The 20,291-nt window shown below is 46.0% G+C and overlaps 1 protein-coding gene across 1 annotated transcript; it reads right to left on the bottom strand.

The window, feature by feature from the left end:
- Positions 1-217: 217 nt before the first annotated feature.
- MSGN1 (mesogenin 1) lies at positions 218-2,472 on the bottom strand. Its single transcript, XM_084900781.1, has one exon. It carries the CDS (start codon positions 1,064-1,066, stop codon positions 503-505), a length of 564 nt encoding a protein of 187 aa, XP_084756907.1. The 5' UTR covers positions 1,067-2,472; the 3' UTR covers positions 218-502.
- Positions 2,473-20,291: the final 17,819 nt, after the last annotated feature.

Raw genomic sequence — 20,291 nt, 5'->3', positions numbered from 1 at the left:
AAGGGATTTAGGGTCCCTGTGCAGGTAAAGGCAGGGTTCCAGTCACACACACACACACACACACACACACACACACACACAAGCACCGAGCCCTTTCCCTGACACAGAACCTTCTAAATCGGAATCCAGGTGTCACCCTGAATCCTGTACAGAATACAGGTCTCCTTGGCCACGGAAGAAAGCTCCCCATGCCAGCGTGACAAGAGAAGATGAGCTGTTACCATTTCACATTGCTTTACTTAAAGTCATGGAACCTTGGAAGGAACATGAACAGAGAAAGGCAGATGAATCCGTGTCTTTGCAAAGGGCCAGCCTCCTGAGACATCGTGGGGGAACTGGAAGCAAAGGACCTGCTTCTCCGGCTGTTCCATCAAGCCCAGTGGGCCTCCCCTGAAGACTCTCCCCACAGCAAGGTCCCAGGCTGCCCACACAGACATGCCCATGTGCTGCTGCTGGTCCAGGGAGCCTGGTGGAGTCCCCGGGTGGAGCCCCCGGGCTGGGCTCAGGCGCTCTGGGCCCGGGGCTCCCTGCCGCTGTTGAGCAGGTCCGTGAGCTCCCCGATGTACTTGATGGTGTACTTGAGCGTCTGGATCTTGGTGAGCGGCTGGCCCCGCTGGCTGTAGACTGGCGGCAGGTAGTTGCGCAGGGTGTGCAGGGCGTCGGCCAGGGTCCGCATGCGGAGCTTCTCCCTCTCGCTGGCCTTGCGTCTGCGCTGCACGGACATCCTGACCTTGCTGCCCTTGTGGGCCTTGGGGCCCCCGGTGGCCTGCAGGTAGGCCGGCTGGAAAGCCAGCACGTTGTAGTCCACCTCCACCAGGCCGCCCGCGTCTCTGCTCTCGGTGCTGGCCCCGCCGTGCCCACGGGGCAGCCCGGCCGCGGCGGGGCAGGGGGAGGAGGTGTAGGACTCCAGCGAGGGCGCCGGGGACAGGCTCTGGGCAGGCGAGGCCTGGCTCAGCTCGAAGGGCCCGGCCCCGCTCTTCCAGTCCCAGGCGGCCAGCAGGCCCGGGCTGTCGGAGGGGCCCACGCCGTCCTCCAGGCCCAGGAGGGTGTCCCGCAGGCCGTCCATGCCTGCCAGGCGGCTGCAGAGAGAGGGGCTCCCCGGCCAGGGAGAGAGGAGGTTCTGCGGCCGCCCGCCCGGCCAGAGCTGGCTTTTATGGTGCTGGGGGCCGAGTGATGAAGTGGGAAAGAGGCCGGGGAGGGAGTTCAAAGGAGAGGCGAGCAGGACCAAGATGGAAGATGGACTCCTCAGGTGTCACTTTCTCCTCATTGATAATTAACATCCTCCAGCTAAAAGGGCTCAGAGCAAAACGGCCTCCCGGAGAAGAAAAAAGGAATTATCTCGTGGCAACTAAACCAATTAAGGCTGCCTAACTAGACTTAGCATGGTCCTGAGGAGCTCATTAAAGGGGAGCCAAAGAAAACAAACCTGGGCAGCCTGCAGTCAGGAGGCAGCGGCCAGGGGCCAGAGGAGAGGAGCAGAGGGGCCCAGAGGCCTCCTCTTCCCTTCAACAACCCCCCCCCCCCCCCCACACACACACACCAAGCCCACCTAGAGGTTCAGAGCCTGTGGGGTGTACTGTCACAGAAACAGGTCCAGGAAGGGGGTAACCGCCCTGAGCGTGGATGCCCTCCTATGCCAAATGCAGACCATAAACCCTTACTTCTCAGGGCTGCTGGGGGGAGAAGGAGAAGACATGCTGGATGCCAGCTTCCGCCTTTCTCCTCCATAGGCGATTCCCCCAGGGTCTGTGGCGTGCAGAAGGCCCACAGGCAGAATGGCCAAGGCCAGCAGCCCCAATGAGCGCAGAGCCGTAGGGAGCAGGAAGTACCTCCAGAAGCTTAAAGCCTCGCTTTCACGGAGCAGGCTGGGATCTGTCCCAGGGAACAGACACCGGGAAAGAGAAGGCTCCTTGAGGCAGGGCAGGGGGTTCGGTTCCTGGGGTACCTGGCAGCCAGCCTTCTGAAGGTGCTGGGTGTTTTGTTTTGTTTTGAAATCGGGCTGCGGAGTCACACCTTGTTTTTGAAATGGACGGGGAAGTGTGAGATTAACTAGGGAGCCGGCCTGTTTTCCCCACCCCGCCTCCAAACGCCCACGATGTGTGAGGTTGGATGGTCCTGCTAGTTTGCTTCACTTCCTACATGCTCTGAGGGGCGGACCTGGGTTTCCAAAAGGGGTGTCTCCGAGTCCCCATTTGTCCCAGGAGCGTTCCTTCTCCTCCACGGAACTGATTCTACAAGGGAGTAGGAGTATCAGAAGCACAGCCAGTTACCGCTCAGAGTAATAGCGAATCCTCTCACGCGGTGAGTTAAGGCCCCTTTGCAGTTATTGAGAAATGTCAATGGTCTAATTAAAACACTGATGGTCGTTTTTAATTAAGTAGGCGCAGGGAAGAAAACGCTCACTCAGGCAATCTAGAGGAATGCTCTTAATTTTTTTAAATTAAATTATTATCTTTGTACGTATACCACTGCCCCCCCTCCCATACATGCCCTCCCTCCCCAGAGTTTTGTGTCCATTGGTTGTACTTATAATATATGCATGTATATAAGTCCTTCAGTTGATCTCTTATCTCCCCCAGATCTCCCCAACCTCCCTGCTGTAATTTGACAGTCTGCCTGTTGCTTTACTGTCTCTATATCTATCTTTTAATGCTCTTAATTTTGCTATTTACTAAAGGACCCTTAGCCCTATCTGGCAGAATAACATCAATAAAACATAATAAATGTAACAAGTGATTTCCTCTCCTCTTCCCCTCCCCTTTCTTCTCCTTCAGCTCTTACTGGGAAGCCTAGAATCTACGGTTACTATTGGGTCGGCAGCTAAGTAATTGCGGATTTTTTAAAGAAAATCAAAGACAATTTTTTCATGGAACTAAATAACTTTATTCTTTAATGTATTGCCCATTTTGATCAATGACCTTTTGCCATCTTTCAGGCAGCATCATAATCCCACGTTCAAAAAACTTCTGTTTTTTATTAGCAAAAAACTGAATCAGGTACGATTTGACATCATCATCATTATTGAAATTTTTACCATTCAAGGAGTTTTGTAAAGATCGAAACAAAAAGTAATCAGATGGTGCAAGGTCAGGACTATATGGTGGATGTGGCAAAACATCCCAACCAAGCTCCATTAATTTTTGCCGAGTGACCAAAGATGTGTGTGGCCTTGCATTGTCATGATGGAATACAACACCTTTTCGATTTGTCAATTCGGGCCACTTTTCTTCAACTGCATTGTTTAATTTCATTAGTTGTTCAATGTAGACATCAGAATTGATCGTTCGGTTGGGTGGTAAGAGTTCAAAGTAGACAATTCCTTTGTAATCCCACCAAACTGATAACAAAACCTTCTTTTGATGAATATCAGCTTTTGATGTTGTTTGAGTTGGTTCACCTGGCCTGCTCCACGATCTTTTCTGCTTGATATTGTTGTAAACAACCCATTTTTCATCGCCAGTTATCAGTCGTTTTAAAAATGGATCATTTTCATTATGTTTCTTTAGCAAATCGCAGCTGCTAATGCGTTGCGTTAACTGTGATTCTTTCAGTTCGTGAGGAACCCATGTATCGAGTTTTTGAACATAGCCAAGTTGTTTTAAGTGATTTTCAATGCATGTATGTGATACATGAAGCTTCTCTGCAATCTCACGTGTTGTACTGTGACAGTCCGAATTGATTATTGCTTTGATTAGGGCGTCATCAACTTCAACTGGACGACCAGAGCGTCTTTCATCTTTGAGTGAAAAATCACCAGAACGAAATTTGGCAAACCAATTTTGACACTGCCGTTCTTTTAAGGCTTCGTCACCATAAACAGCACATAACTTTTTATGAGCTTGTGATGCGTTTTTCCCTTGCGGAAATAAAAAAGCAAAATATGACGAAAATGTTCCTTTTGATTTTCCATTTTTCAACGAACGCCAAACAAAAACTACAAAACAGATCAAAAAACTTTTTTTTACTGATTAACAGCTGAATAGCCAACTATCAAATACAAAATGTGTTTTACATTTGTACTACGTCTGCAAACCTAAAAATTCAACTGAAGCCATATATGTGTGAAACCCGCAATTACTTAGTTGCCGACCCAATATTTAAGGACATTTACACATCATCTAATTAGCCTTTATTAAAAAACAAATAAGCCAACATTTTACGGATGAAAGTATGAAGGCTCTGTGGTTAAAAGACTCAGTTACGATTCCCCTGGTAGGAAGGGGTCGAGCCAAGGTCCCCGTAAGACCACCTTTTAAAAAACCGATTTCTTCCTATTTCTCTTGGTTGTGGTAGCGGCAGGTGGCCTGAATGTGCGGGGGTAGCCACTGTCGGTCGGCTTTCAGTCCTCATTCCAAACCTCTCAGTTTTGCGCATGATATCACTTCTGCTCTCAGACTCCCTCTCTTTTTCTTTTTCTATAGCTTCTTTCCAAAATTGCTAATTCCTTAAGCTTCTACTTTCCGAAATTTCATTTTCCAAATGAGACAACATCTGCCAAGTCCGTGGTACACTGGCGGCGCTTAATAAGCACCGGCTTTGCTCTTGTCACCGGTATCAGAAGGGCTTCCTGTGCTCTCACTCCCCTCCGCTGGCCTCAGGCAACCAGCATTGCTGGTCCCCCAATCCTGTTTTGGGAACAAGGAAACTGCCTGGGATCCGTGCTTGCCAATGTACCCTCTCTTTCTCTAGTAAGACATAAGCCAGAACCAGATCTGCATGGACCTGCTTGTCTCCCCGAAGCTCTCTGAGATCATTCTGTGGACGTGGGGTTCAGGACAGCAGAGCTGGGGCCACGGCAGGCCTGGAGGCCAAGATAGCACTCCAGGTGTGTAACAGAGACTAATTCACACAATCCTCACGATAACCCTAGGAGGTAGGAGCTATTATCACCACCAATCCTGTTGTACTAATAGGAAACTGAGGCACGGAGTGATTAAGTAACTCCCTGGAGACCCCACACCTAACATCTAATGACTGGTAGCCCAGGGTTCAAATCTCCACACGCTGCCTCAGGCCAGGCTTTAACCCCTGGCTGGAACACCCGACAACAGTCAGAGGCATTTGCACGATGATGTCTGTAGAGCTCTTGTTTCCTGAACTCAAGCTATAGCTGCAACCCAGTTAAAAATTGGGAAGACTGATTGATTGGTGCCAATCAATGCTGGCCAGTGTGTACAGAGCACCGAGATTGGCCTAGCACCGAAGGGGCTAAAAGATGCAGTAGGTTTAGACTTCCCGTCCTCATTCCTAAATTAGACAGTGAGACAGATTAGCATCCATGTACTTCTCTGCCACGATTCGTGGACAGGCCCGATTCTGGCGTTCTGAAGGGAATGCTGTGTGTACAATCCCCAGAGGCACCCCCTGTCTTGGCCATACCCACAGTTACCCCAATAAACTTATTTAGTGCTAAGGGTTTTATATGAGTTATTCCATTGGATTCTTATAAAAATCCTTTCGAGAAAGTACTGTTTTGTTCCCATTTTACATAAGGAAAGAATGGAGGCTTAGAGAAGTTGGAAACGTTGTTCACGGTCATGATTAAAAAGTGGAGGAGACACGCTCTGGACCCAGGTGGCCGGACTGGAGGGCCAGGCTCCGGCGAGCGAGTCTACATCCTGAGGGAGGAGCAGGGGAGCCGAGGCTTTGAAAGGGCCCTTGTTCGTGTCCTGAGGCTGTTTTACAACTTTGGGTCCGCAGCTCCAGAACAGGAGGCATCTGTCTCCCAACCGCCTTCTAGTGCTTTCCCTGGCCTACCGCCAGGCAGCCATCTTGACTAAACAGCAGGTAAGGTTGACATTTAGACATAGTTTCCTGTAATTGAAAATGTTAGAAAGAAATCTCATTCTTTCACAAATAAAATAATGTTATCTGTTAATGTTAATAAGTAAGAACACTTTCCTTTTTTGAGTACTTACAGCCCCTCCTCTGTGCTAGGTGCCAGAAACAAGAGCCTGATATACAGGATCTCATGTCATCCTCCATAGAATTCGGGATGGTAGGCCTTGTCTTCACCTCACCAGAGAGGAAATGAAGCTCAGAAGCTAAGGACCTCGCCTGTGGTCAATGGACACAACCTCTCCTGAAAGGCCACAGCCTTACCCAGCACCTCTGAGGCTGACACGCCCAGAGTCTGCTGCAGTAATGCAGCCACATGCTGTCCTCACTGCCTCCACCGCTGAGCTCATCACGCAGACACTCAGTGCAGCCAGGCGTCAGCAACTGTCTTTGGCCCTTAGGGTCTACTCCCCGACCTTTGTGTACTCCACAGTCCCTCAGCCTCAGCCACATGACCCCACTGGCATGCCAGCCTCTAGTAGCGTTTCCAGAGCCTAGAACTTCCTGCCAGAAGAGAGATAGAGATGGAGTTTGAACACAGTTAGGACTAAGGTAAAAACCTGCACCCTTTCACGCCATCACACAATCTTGGCACTCAACTAACACACAAGCCCAAAACAGATAAATCTTTTGGGGCAAAGGGAGAGAGGGAGAGAGAAAAAAAAAGAGAAGAAGAGAGGGAGAGAAAAGAAAACTCCTAATTGCAATGTGATATCTTCCTATGTCCTTGAGCTAGTCAAGAGAAACAAAAGTAGCAATTCCCTACTTGGTTACTGTTGAGCTGTGAGAGTTTTAGCAAGGCCAGTGTCTGCGGTCCTTTCAAGGTCACTGCCATTACTCTCCTGACTAACCCAAGAAACCGTGCAAGTTTTTGGCTCTCCTGACTTGAGTCTGAGGTTCATTGGAAAGCCAAAGAGTAATATTTTGGTTTTAGTCCTCTTACAAATCCATTGTGAAGCATCATGCAATGAGCAAATAGATGATTTACATAGGCTAAGTATTCCACCAGGACAAAATACAGACACACACACACACACAAAGAAATGAAATAAAGTGGCTTACTTCATAGGAGACACGAGAGACAGAAGACAAATATGCTCAACTGTAGAAGCCCCTTTGAACAGAAAGAGAAAACCCTGTGGACTTCCTGAAGAGAATTCCCCAGCCTGATATGTTTATCTCCAGCCCCTTCACTAAGCAACGTGGGGAGGAAGAGCATCCTTCTTGTCCAGAAGATCTGTAAGGCTCCCTCTCCCCTCAAACACGCTGACAACCCGAGCTCAAGATCCCAACTCGTCCGCCCATTCCACAACCAAGCACTGTGTGCATTTTATTTGCTGAATGAATGTAGATGGAAACCAAGTCAGCGTGGCTTTCCCTTAAACCAGGGGTCCTCAAACTTTTTAAAGTGGGGGCCAGATCACGGTCCCTCAGAGAGCTGGAGGGCCGGACTAAATGAACTACTAATTCCTACTGTAACACCTCGGCTGCGCTCACTGCCCAAAAAACCTGGCGGGCCGGATCAGACTCCTCTGCGGGCCGCATGTGGCCCGCGGGCCGTAGTTTGAAGACCCCTGCAACTAATCCATTTACAGGTAACCACCTCCCTGTGGGACCCTGGTAGTTCCAGATGAGAATATAAGCCTTCTGCTATTTGGAAAATGTGTCTAAATACCCTTGCCGCTGTGGCTCAGATGGTTGGAGCATCACCCAGTGCACCTAAGGGTAAGCTGAACCCAGTTCAACTTCTGGTCATCCCAAGATGGAGGAGGGGGGCATGCAGGAAGCAGCTGACCTCATATAGATGTTTCTCTCTCCATAAAAATGTTTCTTTTTGGGGAGGCAGTCATCACATCTGCACAAAACGGGCTGTTCTGTGGACCACAGGAGGGGGTGGAGAAGAGAATGTAGTGTGTAGGGCAGAGGAGCATGAGAGTAGCGACCAGGGTGAAAAACAGAGGAAGTGGCAGCTATTACTCCCTTGAGAGCAACAGGGCAGGATGTGGGGATGATTCTTCTCACAAGAGAATATGAGCATTTCCTCTTGGTTCAAAAAATCTCATGTCAACAGTTAGCCCCAAATAGCTTGGTTTTCCCCCCACAGACTCAGGAGGGGAAGCAGCTCTGAGTGCTCCACCCCTAATCCTTCAGCAACTGGCTAGCAAGATTTTAAAAAAAATCTCATGTGTCACATTTACACCTACTCCCCCTTTTAAGTTGGATCCTTTATTACCACTGGTATTTGGGGTGGTGTTTTAATACCCGTGTCAAAAAAGTTGAAAGCAACTTGCACTGAGGCGGTCCTCCAAGGAGTTCCCTCTGTTTTTATCAGCCTGCAAAGCAGAAATGTGCAAAGTTGCTTTTTTTTTTTTTATTTTTTATTTTTTTTTTAATATATTTTATTGATTTTTTTATTTCAAAGTTGCTTCTTTAGTCCCCTCCAAGGCCAGTAGTTAAGACATGGAAGCTCCTGGTAGTACATACTACAAATGCTTTTAGTCAGATAAAAAGGCTGCTTATTTTCAGAAATGCTGGCCTCAACACTGGATCATTTTAAATCCAGATCTCCCTATTTGTAAGCTAATTAGCACCTAGAAAGCAGATACAAGGCAAAGACCAAACCTGGGAAAATATTTCTCACAAATCTGAGATTGGAAGGGTTATGGCTATGAAGATCTCACAAGGATAAGAGAAACACGAGCCCACTGGGGAAATGAACAAGGGCATGGATAGACAGCTCACAAAAGAAGTGCTAGTGGTAGTAAATGTAGAAAAAAATATCCCATCTCGCTAGTAATCAAAGACATGTAAATGGAAACTACAAGGAGAAGTCATTTTTCACCTCCCAAATTGGCAATGTTGGCAAGAGGGTGAGGAAATGGTCCCTCACACACACTGCTGTGGGTCAACTGGTGAGATTGCTTAAATATTCTAAAATCTCTGGAATGTAATTTAGATTTTAAAAAATAGCTTTGACACTCTGCCTTTATTCTACAGAACTAGTTAGAGTCAAAATTTATGAACAAAAATATTAGTCATAGTATTATGATAATAAAAAATTAAAAGCAATCTCAAGACTTAACAACAAAGGAACAATGATATAAATTATGTCCCCTTCATGTGATGGAATACTATTAGTCAATGAAAATAACATTTATAGAGAACATAAACATAGGAAATATAATTTAATATGAGAATTTATAAGCAAAATTGCAAACTTAATACTTTGACCCAATTACTTTTTTTCCATAGAAAAATGATGAAGTATTTAAGAATGGTTATTTCCAGGGGGGTGAAAGCATGACAAGGGGGGGGGTGCTAAGGGGTGAAAAGGATACTTATGTAATACCTTAATCAATAAAGAAAAATTTAAAAAAATAATGCTTATTTCTGGTAATAGAAATTGAAGGTCATTTTTTTCTTTATTCATCTGACTTTACTTTTTAGGGGTAGCCTGTGTCATGATTAGAAGCATAGGGTTCCTGTTCAAACCTGATCCCTCTGCTTTCATTAATTAAGTGATAGTAAGAAGATAACTTACTGGTATTTGGGTGGCATTTTAATACCTGTGTCAAAAAAGTTGAAACCAATTTGCACTAAGATGGTCCTCCAAGGTGTTTCTCTGTGCCTCAGTTTCTCTGTTTATAATATGAGGATAAAAACAGTGCCTACCTGACAGGATTCTTGTGAAGATTCATACATGTAAAGAAATTTCTCGGTAACTGTCTTCAGACATGGTAAGCAATCAGTCATTGGTAGCTGCTCTTATTCTTTATGGTTGTCAATATTTTCTAAATTTTAAAAAGATAGTAACTTAAAATTTTAGAAGCTGTGACTAGGCAAAGCTGATCTGAGTAGGTCCATGAATAGAGGGAAAAGACTCAAAAATCACAATTGCCCTCAAGTTGAATCAAAGCATCTGGGTACTATACTTATTTTAAAGTAAAGAAAAGACAAAGATAGGAATAAAGGAATAAGGGAGGGAGGGAGGGAGGAAGGGAGGAAGGGAGGGGGAGAGAAGAAAAGGAGGAGATTGGGGGAAATACTCTTGTAAAGATAAGAGGACATTGACAAATAGGACATGGAGATTACTAAATCCTTGATAGAGCTCTGCATTTGTCTTGCACGGGGGAGAAAGAAATGGGAAGGAGGTTCAGGGTAGGGAAACAAGAAAGATGAAAGAGAGAAAGTTGTTCCTGAAGAAAGCGCCAGTCTTCTCCGGCACAGTTGGGTCGGGCACAGAGCACGGAGTGACCCTGCCTAGCCCTCTGTAGACTGAGCAGTCACCCTCCTTCATCAGCATAGGAGGCTCTTGGCGCCGGGAGTCATCAAGGTCACATGCACAGCATTCCCACAATTCCACGAGGACAAGAACGCCTGGGGAGAGAGGAAAGATTATTCTCAGAAGGATTATTCCTGGGCCCCACTCCAAGAATTCTGATTTGGTGAATCTAAGCTGGAGCTGGCTCATCTTTTTTAAAAAGCAGAGAAGTTGGGAACCGCTGGCTCGGACGGATAAAGACCTGCTGGGGTCCAAAGCTACTGAGCCCGGCACCTGGAAGCCAAGAGCATGTCTGCTACAGGCCCCTCTGTCCTGACTGTTAAATAGGGATAAACCACAGGACTCGGGGAGCAGGAGGGTCTCTGTAACTCCCTGACTTTTCCATGCCACTCAGCCTCTCCTGACAACATCCCTGCCTCTCGTGTAAGGACACTCCTGGTCCGACCCATCACGACCCTCAACGTTATGTGCCATTCTCTGCCCCATTCCAGGAAGGCTCTGCGCTGTCCCTTGAACACATCCCCCCCCCCCCCTTGCCCTTTACCTGGGCTATATCCCTCACCCAATGTCCCTTCCTCGCCCTTAACCTTTCAGGTCTTATCAGTCCTTAAGTCCACCAAGTGTCTTCTCCAGAAACCCTCTGTGCCTCCTCACTCCTGTGACCACTTACGTGGCCAGTCTCCTTCAGACAGTTTATTTCACTATATTTTTCAGGAATTTTTTTTTTCTCTTGTTAAACTCAGGAAAAGGACCTTAATAAAAACTACTATGGGAGCAGTGCCTTAGAGTTTGTAGAAGATTTTCACATCTATTACATCTTGGGAACTGTATAACCCTCTCATGATGTGGATAATGGTGCCATCTCCACTGGAGAGACATCTCGTGTGCTCTTATGGTGAAACGACCAATAAGGGGCAGAATTACGAGACTGCACCACTGGTAAAAGGAAGAGGGGATCCCCCATGTGAAAATGGGAGATGTGGGGGGTTAATGAATGGCCCTCTTTGTTCTCCAGGCCAGGGGGAGGGTAGAGACACCAGGCTTTAAAGAACAGCTGCACCTCGGGGCTGAGCCCGTGTCATCCCTGGCTCAAATGGTGGGCTCATTATTGCAGCTGTTGCTGGCTTTCGGGAGCCAGACAGCTGTTACCAGGAGATGGATTCAAAGAGAACAGAGGAAATGGAATCCTGCAGAAATAACTGTGCCTGTACGTACGTACGTACGTACATACACAATGTCCTCACTTCTTGTAGCTCAAATGTAATCTAATTCTACCTTATAGGAAGGCCAGGCTTGGCAAGTCCAGGTGAGAAAGCCAGGCAGAGAGGAGGTAAGTGCCTTAGACAAGCCTTTCCTAGGTATTCCTAAGAACGGGAAGCAGAGTCTGCACGGGGGCACAGTCCTGTCAGGCACCGGTCTTCGGGACAGGCAGTGCGGGAGGGTGTTCCTGGCAGAGCTGGGGAGCCCTCTGGGTGTCTGGGTCACGGCCCAGACAATGGGATTGGAGGTAAATTCCCTGCTCCCCTCCTTTTCCTTCCCATCTCTTCTCCACAATATAAGCTGTGGCCATTTTATGGATCTCAGCATCTTTTTCCTGATATTGCTCATGAGCTCTTGTTCTGTTTTATCTTTTGATCTTCTTATTGCCCATCTTACTTGTCACTAAAGCTTCCTACTTCATTCTCCCCCCCACCCCACCCCACCCCCAATCCCCTTCCTCCATCGTTCTCCTTGGAAGACAGGCAGCTCATCCCATTGCTATGCCTTGGTTAGTATATAGGTTTCTGCCTCGGGTGAGTGATGCCATCCCACTGCCTAACCAAATCCCAATTGTTCTTTCTATAGTCTGTTCTGACTACCAGTCGACTTCTTGGTGGCCTCCAGTGTCCTTATAGTGGGACCTACACAGTCTAACTAACACAAGTTTTCCTTCTGTGGTTTAGTATACTCAACTAAACTAAGAAGAGCTGCGGACTAAGATGAGAGACTTCCTTCCTTCTAGTTACCCTCACTGCCCATTGCTTACTGTGTATTCAGCATCCTCTTACTTGAAACTATCGATTTCTTTACTCTTTTAAAACTCACTTTTCTATTTTAAATTATCCTGGTTTATGTTGGGTTTAATTTTCAAATCATTATGAACTTTTATGGAGCACTTTCTGTGCATTGATTAGTTCTTTATCTCACCATTTAATCAACACACAGCTATAGGAAGTCGGGACTGTTACTACCCATATTTCACAGTGAAGAACCCATGGCTAAAAGAGGCAAAGCCACTCCCTTGAGGTCACATGCTAGTTGGCAGAGGAGGCCTTAACCACTTCTTTACAGTGCTTTGCATAAACCACCAAAAGTCCCTACCTGAAGTGTACAAATGAAGATCTGCAATAGATGGGTATTCAAGATAAATGGGTGAGCTGACATTGGAAGCTAGGGGTGCTCCTCTCCAGAGGTGGGTCCTTACCCCCACATCCTGAGCCTCGTCTGGGAATGATGTGAGCCAGCCCACAGTCTGATCCCCCTTACATATGGAGGAAACGCATTACCCTGTGAGTGACAATCAGCCTGGGGGTTCCACGCTTCAATCCTTGTACTCCTATTCCCTGACTACTTGGCCTCAGAGGACCTGGGGAAAGAAATCTGATTTCTTTAAGAGCTCTCCCTTTCCTGGAAAGCCATGATCTTGTATTGGAGGGCACTGTCTTGGTTGGAGATAATTCCTTTTGGACAAACTCAGCTATGGGTGAATTATGAGGTAAGCCAGGCAATTCTCATGGGAAGCCTGTGGTCATGGTATGAAACTGGTCCAACCCGTTTTTGGAAAAAAAATCTTTGCTGAGAACATCTTGCTATAGTTCTTTTTGGGGACTCAAGTGATCACATTACATTCCAAACAAATCTTCTGGCAGAAGATGTTTTCCAGGCAGCCCCAGGGAACCCGCTCAGAGGAGGCCGACCACGGTGCAGAGCCACCAGGGCCTCACGTTCACGGTGTCACACCATGGAGAAGTTACTCTGACATCCGCCCCTTGGGCTGCACTACCTCCTGCTCCCGTTAATGCTCTGTGCCCCTGGGGTTCTCCCAACCCCCACCCCTCTCAAATAAAACCTACCTCTGGATTGCTTCCCCTTCCTTAAAACTGATACTACCCTTTCCAAAGAGACTGTGCCTTCAAACAGACAACAATTGAACAAATTAAAAACATCAAAGGATACTCTCCAAGGGAATTCACATTTGAATTGACTCAAATATTTTCTAAGCACCTAAAGTGGGCCCAGAGAGTGGACCTTAAAGTTCTAAAGAACTTACAGAACTGTGCTAACTCAATATGGCCTCCAGAAGACCACATATGGCTGTCGGCCCGTGACATGTGGCCAAAACTGAGATGTGCAGTCAGTGTAAAATACACATAAAATTTCAAATACTCAGTATCGTTAGGAAATGTAAGCTATCTCACAGATGATTTTTATATTGGGTACATGTTGCAGTAACCTTTTGGACATGTTGAATCAAACATTATTTTACAATGTTTACAAATAAAACATTCACAAAAACGTTAGTACAATTAATTTTACCTAGTTCCATTTGATAAATATGGCTACTAGACTACGACCCAGCAATTCCACTTCTGGGAATATATCCAAAGAAACCCAAAACATTAATTTGAAAGAATATATGCATCCCATACTCATTGCACCATTATTTACAACAGCCAAGATTTGGAAGCAGCCCAAGTGCCCATTAATAGATGAGTGTATAAGATAGCTGTGTTACATTTACAAAATGGAATACTATTTAGTTATAAAAAAAGAATGAAATCTTACTTTTTGCAATAGCCTGGATGGGCCTAAAGGGTATTATGACAAGTGAAAAAAACCAGACAGTGAAAGACAAATACTATATAATTTCACTTACATGTGGAATCTCAAGAACAAAATAAGCCAACAAAATAGAAACAGTCCTGAACGGTCGACAGAACAAAGGGGAGTATGGGGCTGGGTGAAAATGGTGAAGGGATTCAAAAGTACAAATTGGTAATTACAGAATAGTCACAGAGCTGTAAAGTACAGCATAGGAAATATGTTCAATAATATTGTAATAACTATGTATGAAGCCAGGAAGATATTTGAAATATTGGAGGAACTACTTTATAAAGTACATAATTATCTAGGAAACTAATATGGAATAATATCGAATGTAAACTAGTAAACTATAATTGAAAAAACAACAACACATGGTTACTAGAAAATTAACAGTTGTATATGTGACTGACATTATATTTCCATTGCATAGCGCTGACAGAAAATGACTCGAGTAGAGGGGCCAGGATATAAACTGCTTTAAACTACTATAAACTGAAAAATGTGCCATGGGAGGAGAGAGAAGGGAGAGATAAATTTCTGTTGGATGACCCAGAAAGACTTCCTGGAAAAATGATGCAAACTGGGTCTTGAAATAAAATTAGAGGGATAAGGCCTGGAGGCATCCACACCCAGATCTCAGATGGGAATTTGTGGCGCCAGCCAGTTGGAGGACTGAACAGATAACTCTACAGTCTTAGAGTTTCCAAGTCTGATTTCTTATCAGAAATTCCTGGTAGTTCTAAAAGAGTATAGGTTCCTAAACTCACCCCAGCCCAGGACACTGTTTGAAAATGCCAGCTGCAAATGGCCATGCTGTGCCTCTGAAAGGCAGCCTCGGGGGCTCTCCATGATCCATGGCCAGAGGCAGCATTGACATCTTCTGTTCTTTTAAATATATTTTATTGATTTTGTACAGAGAGGAAGGGAGAGAGATAGCTAGAAACATCGATGAGAGAGTCATCGATCAGCTGCCTCTTGCACACCCCCTACTGGGGATATGCCCGCAACTAACGTATATGCCCTTGACGGGAATCGAACCCGGGTCCCTTCAGTCCCCAAGCCGACGCTCTATCCATTGAGCCAAACCGGTTTCAGCCTTCTGTTCTTTTATATGTCCTTTGGGAAGAAGCACTTGAAATACAGACTCAGGAAGACAGCTCAGGTCCTGAGCTGCTCTGTGGGTCTCAGGGAGCAGAACAGGAGGGCTCTGTGGGCTCAGACTCATCTCAGTGACCACCAAAGGTACTTGTTCAGTGGCTCTGGCCTGTGGGACAACTAGCTAATCTTTGATCATTCTGGACAGTGATCAAAAGGCTCTTTGTTCTTTCAAAAGCTCTTGATTACCATAGTAGGTTATAAGAAGGAAGAGAGAATAAGAATGAGGGAGAGAATGGGGTAAGGAGAGAAAGTGATTATCCTGACTATGCTGTGATTAATGGATATGTGCTCCCAAATACCACTATTTTTCTTCTTCAGCCCCCACATCTCTTTCTAATCTACAGCAGTGTTGCTCTAAGTGGGATCCAAAGCCCACCTGACCATGCACAGTGTCACTCAATGGCATTCTTACCAGGGGCCAAGGTATCACCAAGTGGGCTTCACTCTTGCAAACTTGCTTCCAGATTAATTCATTCATTCAACTTGCAACACACATTTCCCATGTACTGTTATCTACTATCTACCAGATATTCACTGCATTCTGGAGATGTACAGGGAATCAGATGAGGTCCGTGGACCAGGGTGCTCACTCTAGAACAGTGGTCTGCAGTGTGAGAGAGTTCAGGATTGAGCTTCTCAAGTGTCCAACCTAGCACATGACAATAACATGTATGTGCCCAGGTATATTTTACTGGTAAGGAGATGTATACATTTCATAAAGTTTTAAAGGCTTTTATCACTCAAAGAAGGGCTAAGAACTACTGGATGGATTGCTACCAGTGATGTGTTTTTTTTTCTAAAAAGAGAAAATGTTGCCCTAACTGATTGGGCTCATTGGGTAGAGGGTCTGTCTACAGACTGAAGGGTCCTGAGTTCAATTTTGATCAAGGGCACATGCCCAGATTGCGGGATCAATCCTCAGTGTGGGGACATGCAGGAGGCAGCCGATCAATGATTCTCTCATCATTGATGCTTCTATCTTTCTCTCCCCTTCCTTACTCTCTAAAATAAAAAAATACATATATATATTTAAAAAGAGAAAATGTCATCACCTACAAGCTAGCAAAATGAGGCCAAGTTGGGATCTTTAGAAACACTGTCATTAGCAGGTCAACTATTTGCCCCAGAATGGATAATATCAAGATCCAGAAACGTCTGTGTAGATTCTGCAATTAAAGCATCTCTCAACACTATCTAGAGGCTTTTACAGGGAACCTCTGTGGGGGAAGGGAAGGATCATTCCCTCTAGAGACTGGAGATGGGACAGGGAGTGGAGGTGGGGAAGCTGTGGCTTGAGCTTTGAACCTGATCTCTCAACCGAAGACTCGCACCAGCAATGACTTCTTACAGCTCCCAATTTGGCACTCTGAAGGCACCCTCTTTGAGGATAGTGGTGGGGGGTGGATTTTCCAAGGATAATGGGAACTTGCAGAATCTTCTAGTTTGTAAAAGATGGTCTTGGAAAGTTTGGGAGGAGGCTGCAGGTAGACAAGTAGTCCTTGTTTCCCTGAGGAAGCGCTTGTGGTCAAAATACCACTCAAGTTGTTGGTGAGTGCCAGATGGTTTTAGATTGCAGACCTGACCTCAGTGAGCCCACAAATGATAGTATTCATCTCCTCATTCTGTTGGTTCTTGGCTCTTTGGCTCAGAAGCAAATTTCATAGGCCAGTCCCTCCCGCCAGGGTATGTCTGCACGCTCCATCACACCCCACCGCAGGCTGTGGGAAAGGAAGGAGCTGAACTCTCCACAGTCCAGTGGTTCAGATCCCAGTCCCACAGTCACTGTAGAGCAAGCATGACAAACTCAAAGGCTAACAAGGGCCAACTAAATGAGGCATGCGGCCCATGAGCTACAAGTTTGACATGCTTGCTGTAGAACCTTCAGTCAGTTATTTCTCTGAGCCAGTTCAGCTGTAACATATGGATAATAATTCATTGTGCCTCACTGGCTTGTAGTGAAGATTAAGCAAGACAAGGCACCTCGCACACAGAGCTGTTAATGTGACTTGTGTCCTTTATCTTTCACGTTTAACCTAGCCAATATGTAGTATTCTGGTACATCGGATGTCAGCTACTTTTGCGTGAGACAGTCCCTGAACCTGTTTCCTAGATGGTTTTAGGATCCCCTCCAGTTGCAAAACTGTGAGAGTCTGCGATTCTGAGCTAGTTCCCCATGGGCTTTCTGTGAGTCAGAGAGAAGTTCTGTCCGGCAAACCCCATGGGGCTGCAGACGAGGATGCCAAGCTAAGGCGTGCAGCTGCGGGCCGTGGCAGCCCGGGTGCAAGACCAGGAGGGGAAAACCTCAGGGCCCGAGAGGCGCTGCAAAGGAAAAGACAGCTGCAGGTCTGCCCCGAGTAAATCACAGTGTGACGTTTATTGGGCTATTTCCAGAACAACACCAGCAAGAAAACTGGAATGCAGGATGCGCTCTGCCAGGAAGGATCTTAGAGGAGCGGCCCATAATAACCGGGCTTGTGGACTAGAGTCAGCCTGGCTTCAGGAAAAGGTCACAGGTTTGGGGACACTCAGCCCCGAGTTTCAATTCTGTCTCCACTACTTATCAGTGTTTCTGGGCAGGTTACTTAACCTCTCTGAGCCTCTTTTCCTCCTCTCGTAACAACCAAAAAGGTAAGTAATAAAGGAAACTTTCAAGGTGATTGCGGCTGTTGGGAATGTTAAAAATAACTCGATATAATTTGAAATAACTCTATGTAATTTGGTATTCAATAAGTAAGAGCTATATGACCCTGAGCACACAATAAGGCACCTAGGTCCTCTGGATCTAGAACCATCATTTCTCAAATGTGTACCTGACACAATGCAGAGAGCTGATGGGTGGAGGAGGGAGGGGGAAGCATTGAGGCTGGGGGTGTTGGGTAGAGGGGAGAAAAGAGATCAAAAGGCCTATAAATATCTGTCAAACTTTAAAATGCAAATTCGTTGCCTGTCCCTGTTGGGACCAAATCTTCTGTTATCACCTTTCTGAGAAGAGAAAGAAAGATTAAGGTAGTCTTTCTCTTCATGGGATGTTTTGGTTTGTTTTGGTGTGATTTTGCAGCCAAGCCTGAATATGTGATAAATGTTTTCATTCAACCCAGACCTGGAAGCATGGGTAGTGAGTTAAGACACTAAGAGACATATTGTGTCATTAAGTCTTAACAGCATGTGCTTTTCTTTGTGGATAGACAGACGGTGAATTTCTTAAGAAAACTAACCCTTACAATAGCCCCTGCAATTTACATGATACTTGGTGTAGAGAAACTGCTTGTGGAATAAATCTATGGACAAATGAATGGGCGGATAGTTGCTCTTTTTGAGCATAGTGACTGAGTTCTCAGGAATCTCCTTGCTCTACACTTTATTGGGGTCCCCTCTGAGGGGCAGTCCTCATAGGGGACAGCTGTGGCCCTCTGAGGAACTCTTAGATGGTCTCTGCCACGCTGTACCCGAGTATATATAATGCCCAATATCTGACATTCACTGTGTGCCTGGTCCACCTGTCCCCACCCCCAACCATAAGTCAAATAGAAACCTCACTGACCCTTTTCCTCCTCTTCTTTTCCCTTATTGGCCTTGCTTTCTCATAAAATTATACTTGTATGTAATGAGTGAATGGGTTACTTTCCAGACGAAAGGATCTAACAAATGTCGCCAGCTTGGAATGGCCTCAAACACTTGTCACTTATTACTCAATCTTGGGTAAATTCATCCAATGTTAAGTCTTACCCAAGACCTGATGGTCTTCATTCACCCCCCCTCTAAACTGTATCCACGTTCAAGCCTCCAACCAACTCAACTAGCAAGTCTCTGAGGACCTCCTGGTGCTCACCGACCACTCTCATCGCATGCCTATACCCTCTGATGCCACTCCCTTCTCCTAGCACTTAGTTGTATTATTTCTTATCTCAAGTGCAAATGAGCCTGGTGTTACAAATTAGGTATAAAGATCCTGAAAGGAGAGACTAGATATGATTCCCTTGTGTTCTACACCATGTCTAGCCAGGAGCTGGATCCATTTTAAGAATTCAATTGCAACTTGTGGCATGTTGGTGGTCAAAATGTGGATTTGGGTTTTAAGCTTAACTTCTTTCTTTCTTTCTTTCTTTCTTTCTTTCTTTCTTTCTTTCTTTCTTTCATCCTTTCATTCATCCATCCAATAAGGTTGTATTAAATGTGTGCTACATGTTACTCAGTTAAAAGCTAGCTCAAGGGATCTGACAAAGAACAAGATGAAGTTTCTTCTCATGTTGTTACTGTAGTGATAGGAGACAAACAAACAAAAAACAACACTAATAATTTGTGAAGAAAATAACTCAAGGTAAGAAGTAAGAGTAGAGGAGTAGGACTTAACATCGTTGCAAAAGTACTAGCTGAATGGTGAGTAGGAGCTCACTACCCAAAAACGTGAGAGAAGTTCAGGCATATGGCACAGTAAGTTCCAGAGCCAGAATGTGGGATGAGCTTGGTGTGTCTAAGGAAATGAAGTCAAGCCAGCAGCACTGGAACAAGGTGATCGAGGGGAAGAGTCCAGAGAGGAGGTCAGGGAGTCAGGCAGGGCTCGGCCACGGAGGACCTGACAGTCAAGGAACTTGGAGTTGACACCCAGCACAAAAGGAAGCTTTTGCATGGAGGAAAAGGGTGAAGGCGGTGCTGGTGTCAGAACGTGGTCTGCATTTCCTCTAGATTTGTCTGGCTGATGTGTGCACTGCAAAGGGCGTGAGTGCTTTGAAGCAGGGAGCTCAGTTAGAAGGCGCTTTTAGCAGCCTCTGCGAGAGTAGTCCCTCAGAGTCCCAGCCCCTTTGGAGGGAGCAATGCAACTGGGAGGAGACGGCCACAGGCATGTTGCTCTACTTCTCTGGGTTGCTTTCACGATCAGTAAAAAAATGCACTTAACTGATTACAACAGGCCCAGCCCTTGCAGACTCTGTGCAAAGGTGACTCAGGTCAGAAATGAAGGCCAAAAAGGAGCCGCTCTTCATGGATACTCCATTGAGAACTCGCAGATGACCTCATCCTGGGGACATCTGGCCCTGGTAGTTAGAGGCTGAAGGAAGGGGAGGAAACTCCTAGGAGACCTGGTGCCCTGGATGTCCCGCACCTCCCAGTTCTCCCGCCCACACCCAAATCTCCCAGCTTTCCCGCTGTAACT

Source organism: Pipistrellus hanaki (genome assembly GCF_964339955.1).
Source record: "Pipistrellus hanaki genome assembly, chromosome: 12".
NCBI lineage: Eukaryota > Metazoa > Chordata > Mammalia > Chiroptera > Vespertilionidae > Pipistrellus > Pipistrellus hanaki.
The sequence above is the reverse complement of the archived record's forward strand: the minus strand, read 5'-3'. Positions and strand labels throughout refer to the sequence as shown.

Excerpts from the sequence above, each read along its gene's own strand:
- MSGN1 (XM_084900781.1), bottom strand. The coding sequence starts at position 1,066 with ATGGACGGCCTGCGGGACACCCTCCTGGGCCTGGAGGACGGCGTGGGC.